This window comes from Coregonus lavaretus (genome assembly GCF_964263955.1).
Source record: "Coregonus lavaretus genome assembly, chromosome: 11".
Classification (NCBI taxonomy): domain Eukaryota; kingdom Metazoa; phylum Chordata; class Actinopteri; order Salmoniformes; family Salmonidae; genus Coregonus; species Coregonus lavaretus.
The window spans coordinates 11333915-11345552 of NC_139998.1; the positions used below are offsets into that span (position 1 = coordinate 11333915).

General features: G+C 42.5%; 1 protein-coding gene across 2 annotated transcripts in view; it reads right to left on the bottom strand.

The window, feature by feature from the left end:
* cttnbp2 (cortactin binding protein 2) overlaps positions 1–11638 on the bottom strand; it is an 86906-nt gene that overhangs the window by 16790 nt on the left and 58478 nt on the right. For both annotated transcript variants that reach the window (XM_084172266.1, XM_084172267.1), the window contains exons 5-8: positions 10611–10817; positions 9675–9774; positions 2733–2883; positions 1715–1939 (exon numbers count right to left, since the gene is read on the bottom strand). In XM_084172266.1, the coding sequence (XP_084028392.1) occupies positions 1715–1939; positions 2733–2883; positions 9675–9774; positions 10611–10817 (683 nt within the window). The remainder of the gene's footprint in view (positions 1–1714; positions 1940–2732; positions 2884–9674; positions 9775–10610; positions 10818–11638) is intronic.

The following is an 11638-nucleotide window of genomic DNA, read 5'->3' on the forward strand; positions in this document are numbered from 1 at the left end:
AACATGGGTTTTGCCACCAAGTACTAAGTCATGTTTTGCAGAGGGGTCAAATACTTATTTCCCTCATTAAAATGCAAATCAATTTATAACATTTTTGACATGCGTTTTTCTGGATTATTTTGTTGTTATTCTGTCTCTCACTGTTCAAATAAACCTACCATTAAAATTATAGACTGATCATTTCTTTGTCAGTGGGCAAACGTACAAAATCAGCAGGGGATCAAATACTTTTTTTCCCCTCACTGTATATATATACCGTATTTTCTGCACTATAAGGCGCACTTAAAAGCCTTTAATTTTCTCAAAAAACGACAGTGCGCCTTATAATCCGGAGCGCCTTATATATGGATCAATTGGTTAATTGGTTGATCCATACTGGTTGTACACGGCACTCAAGGCGCTCTGTCAAAATGTTTCAGTATGAAAAACCAATAAAAACAATTTAATAATGAAATGTTTCAGTACGACTGGTAAACTACAAAGCCGCACCGCTTGCAGCATTACGGCTACCGTAGTCAGTAAACACCGGTACTGTGCTTACTCACAGTCCCACACCACTTGTGTGTATAAAGACCCCAAAATGGCACCTTTCAAGAGACACACTTACGACGCAGAGTTCAAGCTCAAAGCTGTCGGTCACGCAGTAGAATATGGGAATAGAGCAGCAGCGAGAGAATTCAACATGGACGGGGAATGAACTGAAAAAGTGAGCTTTACGTGTTATACGTAACTGAACAATGTTGAGTTATGCACTAATGTTTGATTTAGTGGTATCAGACTGTTTCATTTACTACGTGTTTACTGAATCAGGGAAAAGTTCCCCTCCACGTTTGGGAGAAGAGTGAGCAAGGCTGGGAGATATTGTTAATATGCACATTAACGTTTGAACAACGTTACCATGGGAGTGAACGGAGTTGTCAGAACGCTTAATAAAGTTTGACTTTATCTGACTGTTTTGTTGACATTCCCTTTAGCACAGCTCCATCTAGTGGATGCATAACGCAACCCCAGTCAAACGTTTGACTGCAGTATCTTCTATTCTATGCGCCTTATAATCCGGTGCGCCCTATATATGAAAACAGTTCTAAAATAGGCCATTCATTGAAGGTGCGCCTTATAATCCGGTGCGCCTTATAGTGCGGAAAATACGGTACACACTACCGTTCAAAAGTTTGGGTTCACTTAGAAATGTCCTTGTCGAAAGAAAAGCAATTTTTTTGTCCATTAAAATAATATCAACTTGATCAGAAATACAGTGTAGACATTGTTAATGTTGTAAATGGCTATTGTAGCTGGAAATGGCTGATTTTTAATGGAATATCTACATAGGCGTACAGAGGCCCATTATCAGCAACCATCAGTCCTGTGTTCCAATGGTTTATCATTTTAAAAGGCTAATTGATCATTAGAAAACCTTTTTGCAATTATGTTAGCACAGCTGAAAACTGTTGTGCTGATTAAAGAAGCAATAAAACTGGCCTTCTTGAGACTAGTTGAGTATCTGGAGCATCGGCAATTGTGGGTTCGATTACAGGCTCAAAATGGCCATTCTGCACAGGTACTATATGTGTTTGTGTGTGTTTATGTGCAAGCATGTGCATTTTAGTTTGGCTCCAATTAGCAAATTGAAACAGATGGTCAGTGTGTCTACGTGCATACATACAGTATGTCTACATTGCTGCGGGCTTACAGTACAGCAGTCATGTCCAAGTACCTTGAAGCCCCTGGCAGCAGCGATGTGTGCAGCGGTCCAGCCCTCACAGTTTGCCTGGTTCAGCAAGGTGCTGGATAGGATCGGGACCATGGCAGGACCAGGGCTATGGTTGTGGTCAGGGTTAGGGTCATGGTGTGTGTGATCAGGGGGAGGGTGGCAGAGGAGAAGCCGCAGAGTGTCCACGTGTCCCGAGCTAACCGCTGCGTGGAGAGCTGTGCAGCTGTCCTGTGGATCACGATCACACACACACACACACACACACACGCACACGCACACGCACACGCACACGCACACACAAAGACATAAGCCACCTGCATACTCCAAGCTGTTCCAATTCAAAATACACACAAAATTGGCAATGCGTTCCGTGAAATATTGGTTAATATGATTTCTGTAAATGTGATGTTGACAAAAATAGCCCAGTGGAGCTGCATATGTATGCAGTTGCCCTAGGGCCAGCGTGGTGGCTATTCACAGAGTGGAGTCACCAAGACATTTAGACATAGCTGTCTAAATACAGAACTAAGCAAAACACATTTGTGAATAATTGGCAACAACAATATCGGGAGTAATTAGTCATATCCCATATGGTTGCTATAGAGATACAGGAAACCTATAAGTGAAATGCTTTGAACCATGACCACAGACTTGATAAAAAAAAACTAAAAAGGTTCTGATCACTTGCTTTCTGGTCCTATGCCATGTTGTGAAGCTCCTTGTGTTGTGATGCAAATGTAAAAAGTGAATTCCCTTGGGGTTTTGAAGCGTATATATTCTAGGGACTGACTGCATGCCACGACTCGCCTATCAGACATTAAAACCCAATAGCTTTCTGTGAACTTGATTCACTGCGCAAAAATGTATAATGATCTCAGTCCTGAGTTTGACAATAAGGGACAGTTGAGGACCATCTGAAACTAGGGGAACTGTAGGACAGCAGAGGACAATAGGGCACGGTTGAGGACATCTGGGACCAGTTGGGGACATTATGGGACAAAGGGGGCAGTTGGAGACTTACGGTGGTGGATCGTGAGCGGTCTGCCCCGGCGTTGAGCAGGGCTCTGGTACAGTCCAGCCTGCCAGCACCGCTGGCCACGAACAGAGGGGTCTGTCCACCCACAGCCCTGTGATCCACATCAGCCCCACCAGACACCAGGGCCTCCACACACCTGGACATGGGACATACACACGAGAAGAGGTCAGGTTACACACATAAGGGCGGTTTCGTGGACACAGATTAAGCCTAATCCTAGACTAAATTGCATTTTTAAACTGGACTAACTGAAATGGCACTTCTCAGACATCGTTTTAAATAGTCACAGACTTTCCCTAGTCTAGATTTAAAAAATCTGATTTACAGAAGGACGATTTGAGTTAATCTAGATCTAAGTGAAGGCTTAAATTAAACCTGGCCAGAGGCATGTTTAACTTCAGATTAATGGATGTTGACCCCAAGGTTGACCGTGGCAATGGAGGAAAATGGATTACAACCAAAGAGCACCACCAAGGGCAGACAGAAGGGTGGTTATAGACAGGAGCAACCCACTGAATGATATTGATTAAATCAATTTCTGTGACCGTTTCCGTATGTACAAAGCAAATGCAGCTGACATTTGTTTGCTTGAGTCAAAGCTTTCATCTGACTCTCAGGGGAAGGCCCATCCATCCTTCCCTACAAGTACTGATCACCTTGAGGTTTTTGGCATCTGGAACCTTCCATTGTGAAACAGGAGATTTGTGTGGTATAAGTGAACCGACTGTATGCAGAATAGTCCACAAAGTCTGCAATGATATATGTGAAGTGAAAGACAATTACATCAAGTTCCCTGATGCTGCTGCCCAAGCCAACTACAAAGTAGTTATTTGAATATGCAAACTTCCCTGGAGTCATTGGCTTTATAGATGGATGTCAATAACCTCAAACAGCATGGCTGCCCAGATCCTCGCATTGAAGGTGAGGATGACCCAGATGTTCCCATGGTTGAGGCAGACAATGACAGAAATGGACAAGCCTGCAGAGGGGCTTTTGCTATGCAGCACTTCTCACAACAGATAGCTCAAGTGATTGAAGCAGAAAATACCCATGGATATTCACAAATGGAAATATCGGGACCCTGAACTGGTGCTGGTTCGAGAAGAACATTGGTACTGCTGCTGCTTCCTGTTTCTCTCCTCCTCCTTCATAACCAACTCAACATGAAGGATTTGCATTGTCATATCATGCTCCTCTTTTAAATTGAATTGATTTGGGTAACAGACATACACAACCAAAAGGAACAATGTGGACCCAGAGGATATCACTTAAAAGTATTAATTAAAACACTTGTTTCCAAAGTGGTCCTCTATGGTAAAAAAAACGATAACACATATAATTAATAAAAAGAAGACAACATTTCTAACAACCATAAATACATTCATTTATATTGACATCCTAGAAAGTGCCACTTTTCATTGCACTTTTCCCTAACCTTAAAAATCAACCATATACATTTCACATTTCAACCTTAAAAAACGATCTATTCATTGCACATCATACCTATCATTCACATAAATACACCTGACCAGCAGTAGGGGGCAGCGGGGCAGCGGAATTGGTTCTCTTAGTTAGACAACCTTGTCCAAATGAAAAGCTTTTTAAAGCCATTTCTACATTTTCCACTCGTTACCTGTATTAATGGCACCTGTTTGAACTTGTTATCAGTATAAAAGACACCTGTCCACAACATCAAACAGTCACACTCCAAACTCCACTATGGCCAAGACCAAAGAGCTGTCAAAGGACACCAGAAACAAAATTGTAGACCTGCACCAGGCTGGGAAGACTGAATCTGCAATAGGTAAGCAGCTTGGTTTGAAGAAATCAACTGTGGGAGCAATTATTAGGAAATGGAAGACATACAAGACCACTGATAATCTCCCTCGATCTGGGGCTCCACGCAAGATCTCACCCCGTGTGGTCAAAATGATCACAAGAACGGTGAGCAAAAATCCCATATCCACACGGGGGGACCTAGTGAATGACCTGCAGAGAGCTGGGACCAAAGTAACAAAGCCTACCATCAGTAACACACTACGCCGCCAGGGACTCAAATCCTGCAGTGCCAGACGTGTCCCCCTGCTTAAGCCAGTACATGTCCAGGCCCGTCTGAAGTTTGCTAGAGTGCATTTGGATGATCCAGAAGAGGATTGGGAGAATGTCATATGGTCAGATGAAACAAAAATATAACTTTTTGGTAAAAACTCAACTCGTCGTGTTTGGAGGACAAAGAATGCTGAGTTGCATCCAAAGAACACCATACCTACTGTGAAGCATGGGGGTGGAAACATCATGCTTTGGGGCTGTTTTTCTGCAAAGGGACCAGGACGACTGATCCGTGTAAAGGAAAGAATGAATGGGGCCATGTATCGTGAGATTTTGAGTGAAAACCTCCTTCCATCAGCAAGGGCATTGAAGATGAAACGTGGCTGGGTCTTTCAGCATGACAATGATCCCAAACACACCGCCCGGGCAAGGAAGGAGTGGCTTCGTAAGAAGCATTTCAAGGTCCTGGAGTGGCCTAGCCAGTCTCCAGATCTCAACCCCATAGACAATCTTTGGAGGGAGTTGAAAGTCCGTGTTGCCCAGCGACAGCCCCAAAACATCACTGCTCTAGAGGAGATCTGCATGGAGGAATGGGCCAAAATACCAGCAACAGTGTGTGAAAACCTTGTGAAGACTTACAGAAAACATTTGACCTGTGTCATTGCCAACAAAGGGTATATAACAAAGTATTGAGAAACTTTTGTTATTGACCAAATACTTATTTTCCACCATAATTTGCAAATAAATTCATAAAAAATCCTACAATGTGATTTTCAGGAAAAAAAAATCTCATTTTGTCTGTCATAGTTGACGTGTACCTATGATGGAAATTACAGGCCTCTCTCATCTTTTTAAGTGGGAGAACTTGCACAATTGGTGTCTGACTAAATACTTTTTTTCCCCACTGTATATCCCGGGACACGATCCTTTATGAAGTCAAACATATGATTGAGTTTAAGTTGGTCCACTGTGGACTCCAAAGGCAACAAGTCCACCTCCCAGAACTCCTGTACCCACATGTGGGTTCTAGGGGGGACATTCAGCATATACAGTGAGGGGGGAAAAAGTATTTGATCCCCTGCTGATTTTGTACGTTTGCCCACTGACAAAGACATGATCAGTCTATAATTTTAAAGGTAGGTTTATTTGAACAGTGAGAGACAGAATAACAACAAAATCCAGAAAAACGCATGTCAAAAAATGTTAAATTGATTTGCATTTTAATGAGGGAAATAAGTATTTGACCCCCTCTCAATCAGAAAGATTTCTGGCTCCCAGGTGTCTTTTATACAGGTAACGAGCTGAGATTAGGAGCACACTCTTAAAGGGAGTGCTCCTAATCTCAGCTTGTTACCTTTATAAAAGACACCTGTTCACAGAAGCAATCAATCAATCAATTCCAAACTCTCCACCATGGCCAAGACCAAAGAGCTCTCCAGGGATGTCAGGGACAAGATTGTAGACCTACACAAGGCTGGAATGGGCTACAAGACCATCGCCAAGCAGCTTGGTGAGAAGGTGAAAAAAGTTGGTGCGATTATTCGCAAATGGAAGAAACACAAAATAACTGTCAATCTTCCTCGGCCTGGGGCTCCATGCAAGATCTCACCTCGTGGAGTTGCAATGATCATGAGAACGGTGAGGAATCAGCCCAGAACTACACAGGAGGATCACCAAGAAAACAATTGGTAACACACTACGCCGTGAAGGACTGAAATCCTGCAGTGCCCGCAAGGTCCCCCTGCTCAAGAAAGCACATATACAGGCCCGTCTAAAGTTTGCCAATGAACATCTGAATGATTCAGAGGAGAACTGGGTGAAAGTGTTGTGGTCAGATGAAACTAAAATCAAGCTCTTTGGCATCAACTCAACTCGCCGTGTATGGAGGAGAAGGAATGCTGCCTATGACCCCAAGAACACCATCCCCACTGTCAAACATGGAGGTGGAAACATTATGCTTTGGGGGTGTTTTTCTGCTAAGGGGACAGGACAACTTCACCGCATCAAAGGGACGATGGACGGGTCCATGTACCATCAAATCTTGGGTAAGAACCTCCTTCCCTCAGCCAGGGCATTGAAAATGGGTCGTGGATGGGTATTCCAGCATGACAATGACCCAAAACACACGGCCAAGGCAACAAAGGAGTGGCTCAAGAAGAAGCACATTAAGGTCCTGGAGGGGCCTAGCCAGTCTCAAGACCTTAATCCCATAGAAAATCTGTGGAGGGAGCTGAAGGTTCGAGTTGCCAAACGTCAGCCTCGAAACCTTAATGACTTGGAGAAGATCTGCAAAGAGGAGTGGGACAAAATCCCTCCCGAGATGTGTGCAAACCTGGTGGCCAACTACAAGAAATGTCTGACCTCTGTGATTGCCAAAAAGGGTTTTGCCACCAAGTACTACGTCATGTTTTGCAGAGGGGTCAAATACTTATTTCCCTCATTAAAATGAAAATCAATTTATCATTTTTGACATGCGTTTTTCTGGATTTTGTTGTTGTTATTCTGTCTCTCACTGTTCAAATAAACCTACCATTAAAATTATAGACTGATCATTTCTTTGTCAGTGGGCAAACGTACAAAATCAGCAGGGGATCAAATACTTTTTTCCCTCACTGTACCTGATAACATTATTTTGCATGACCTGCATTCTCTTTTTCAGCTTTTTTGATAGTCCACTATACCAAGCAGAGCAGGCATAATCAAAATGACACTGAATCAAGGTTGAGACAAGCAGTTTCTTACATTTTAGTCATTAATTTTTTCACACTTCTTAACTTTAATGTTAAAATATATATCTAGTTACGATATAAACATTTCATTTTGTTCGCCATCCCTGCGGTACTCCAAAGGATATTTCTTTGGCCTCTGACAGAGCATCACCAACATTGCACACTTGTGTTCTGTTGGTCAGATAAGACCTAAACTAATTCACTGCTACATAATTTAGACCCATGCATTTCAGTTTCATCAGGAGAATATCATGGTCCAGTGTCAAAAGCTTTCTGCAAGTCTAACATTACCATCCCTGTATAGTTCCCCTTCTCACGTTCCTGCTTGATGTGGTCAAAAAGGCAAGTATATTTTAAATACATTAGTTTGCGCTCATGAAATTCCATGGCCAGTTTCTCATGCATGCTCAGCCTCTTTGTCTTTGTCGTCTGGCCCGGGTTAGTGACATAATCTTCCCTCCTGCCTGCTGCAGATGTTGCGGGCTGACCTTCATCCTGTCTTATCCCCTCCAAGCTATGGTTATCATCTGCCTCTAGAAAAGTATTATATTACTGCATTAGAGAACATTATTTCTTCAAGAGTTGAGTTCATTACATACTTTTTATTATGGGAGTGCAAGAGATGACTGACAACATTACATATTCCCTGCAATCCGGGGAGGCACATGTTGAGTGAATGTGTCCTACCAAATGAGGATTGGAACGGTCCCCTATCTGAACTGTCTAAATGGTCATCATCGGGGATACCTTCCAGGGGTTGCTGGGTATCAATGATTCCGGTCAACAAATCCCCCAGCTCATCTGTCTCTGGTATTACCAGTCTTGATACTCTCCCTACAAGCAACAGCATTTGTCTTCTTTAAGTAGATTATGTTTTCCACAGGACCTTAGAAAGACAAGACAATATGGAAATGTTATTAGTAATTATGCATGATATTGTTTGTGTTACATTTCTGTCACACAAATACATTTAAGCCCCACTGTGTTGTGTTACACAAGAAAACTAAATTTCAAAGTGACTCTAATTTGTAAAAGTGGTCCATTAATAAATACAGTATCTTACCTGAAGTTGTTGTAACGTCCTTTTGTTTACGTTTTCATTTGAGTTGAATTCATTACAAATGGTAGTCGAGGCGTTCTTTTTCTTGTTTTCTGTTGATGAATCATGCCGTTTGTTCTCGATAATTGGGTGGTTTGACAGAATTCGCTTCAAGAGGGTTTTTTCAAAGTCACTGAAATTCTTTGAACGTTTTCTTTTACCTCCGTCCATTGTTTGGTTTAGGTGACTTGCTCCAATTCCACACAATGCTTATGTATTAGTGTCCCATCCCTGGTTTCTGAAGCGTCCTCAGGTCAGCACCAAGTGCACATCGTTAATTTAATTAGGCTTCAAAGATGAACTGGTTATTCCTTACCTTACTCTGGGACACCCTAGCCTAGAAATCATTTTTGTATCATTTTTTAAAATCTGGATTAATTTAAGTAGAATTATCCTAGTCCTGATTTAAATTCAACTCTGTCCGGGAAACCACCCCCCATAGAGGTAGTGAAACTCTGTGAAACTTAAAAGTTATGGTAACATCTCTGTGCTGTCAAACGGTCACCCTTTCTCTGTGTTGTAAGAGCAGACATACAATACTGCTCTGAGGAAGTTTAGCTGGCCACTGAAGGTAAGTGTGTGTGTGTGTGTGTGTGTGTGTGTGTGTGTGTGTGTGTGTGTGTGTGTGTGTGTGTGTGTTAGCCCTGGCCAGCTGGTTAATGTTCATTGTTGTAATATCTGATCACAGTAGTATTAATAGTGGGGATAGCCGATCGGCACGCTGACAGTCACTCACACAATGGTGTTTCACTGTCTCAAAAGGTTTATTGTAGCACTGGTAATATACATTCCAGTGGAGGCTGGTAGGAGGAGTTATAGGAGGACGGGCTCATTGTAATGGCTAAAATGGAATAAATGGAACGGAGTCAAGCATGTGGTTTCCATATGTTTGATACCGTTCCATTTATTCCATTCCAGCCATTACAATGATCCCGTCCTCCTATCCCGCCTCCTACCAGCCTCCAGTATGAAAAGGTATGCACTCACTAACTGTAAGTCGCTCTGGATAAGAGTGCCTGCTAAATGACTAAAATGTAAATGTACACCAACCTGTGGTGTCCGTGTGCGGCGGCAAAGTGTAAAGGCGTAAATCCATTTTCATCAGAAACATCAGCAGACACCCCTGAAGTCAGCAGTAGCTTCACACAGTCTGAGAGTGGGAGAGAGGGAGAGAGGAATAACCATTGGTTTCTCAGTTCTCTGTCCTTTCCTTTAAATGAAACAGGTTTTACTTGTCTCTCTCTGTACATTAGCACTGTTTATGGATCAATAATCATTGAATGACAGAACACTATCAAACGGGACAGAAAGGCTTCAAATCTTGCAATAGGTATTGTTTGTGTGTGTCTAATTCCCTAAGAGTGGAACAGCAGGGGCTTTCTCTGAGACACTTGAGTGAGCAGGCATCTCTGTCCCTCGAGGCCACAATTCCCATGTCTAACTACAGTAAGTCTGTGCTACATGTCAACTATAATAACTGTATTGACTACAATGAATCAATGGATTTTAATTGAATATTTTCAGGTGTGTATCATATATATTTTTGTATTCATTTTTTTGTTGTTGCACTGACTCTATGCACACTCACTAGACTACCCATACTCCACTGACACACACACACACACACACTACATACGCACAATCATGCATATTGACGTCACACACACAGACACACTTTCGCATACACTGCTGCTATGTGTTTATTATTTATCCTGATTGCCTAGTCACTTTTACCTCTACCTACATGTACATACTGTATTACCTCAACTACCTCGTACCCCTGCGCATTGACTCGGTACTGGTACTCCTTGTATATAGCCTCGTTATTGTTATTTTATTGTGTTACTATTGTTGTTTTTTTAGCAAATATTTGTCTTACTTTTTAACTCTGCATTGTTGGGAATGGGCTCGTAAGTAAGCATTTCATGGTAAAGTCTACCCCTGTTGTATTCGGCGCATGTGACCAATAACATTTGGTGACTGTACCTGTGTGTCCGTTTTGAGCAGCAGAAAACAAGGCAGAGGTTGGGTGGTCTTCAAGGTGACTAATATTATCCGTTGGATCTTGGTTAAGCAGCATTGACAATAAAGTGACATTTCCCTGGGAAGCAGCTTGGAGGAGCAGGGGGCGCCCGTCGTCCAGGGCAACGGGCCCACCGCAGGTTAGCGAGGGGACTATGGAGGGACACCAGCCTAATGGGAGTTAAAGGGGACACAAGGTTTAACATGGCAGGGAAGCTGTGATAAAGAGGAGCTGGAGAAAGAGGGGGAGGGACAACACCTGAGTTCCACAACAAAGACTAGTCTAGTTATAGCTCAAAAGAGAAAGCATCAACCTATTGATAATGGAGTGAATTTAAAGAGATCGTTCACTTTGCTACATATCACCTAGTAAGCAACTACATAGAGTAAGTTGCCTTTGAGAACAGGTGGACAAGTCATGGAACCCAGGTGCAAGTGTAGAATAGAGGGCATGATGTCTTCTCAACCAGGTGACCGCCCAATCATCCATCCATCCATCCACACATACAATCACACTCACCCATTCACCTGTGTATTTAATGTCAATCAGCACACCAACCTCATCCATGCACAAACCATTTAGTATGTTACCAACACTGTTACTTAGCAGGATGTGTGTGAGCAAAGAAAGTCAACATAAAGAAGAAACTATAACACGATTCAGTAAAGGACAAGAAGAAAGAATAAAAGCCAATAGCCTACTTTTAATTTGCAACTAAAAAGCATAGGCCTAATATTATTCAGCCCTAATCTATTGTGCTGTAAAATGCTAAACTCTGCTCTATAGATGGGGTGGGAGGGAAAGGGAAGGCCGTTGTTAGCTACAACGCTACAAAGGGACGCCGTGGGTTATTTGGCACTTCTCGGGACAAACAGGTTAAAAGTGTGCAGTTTGGAGAAAAGAGAGCTGAAGACCTTTAGAGCACACCCTTGTCTGATAGACTGAAAAGAAAAGGAGGAGGAAGTATATCAGCATTCACCGTTTCCAAGAC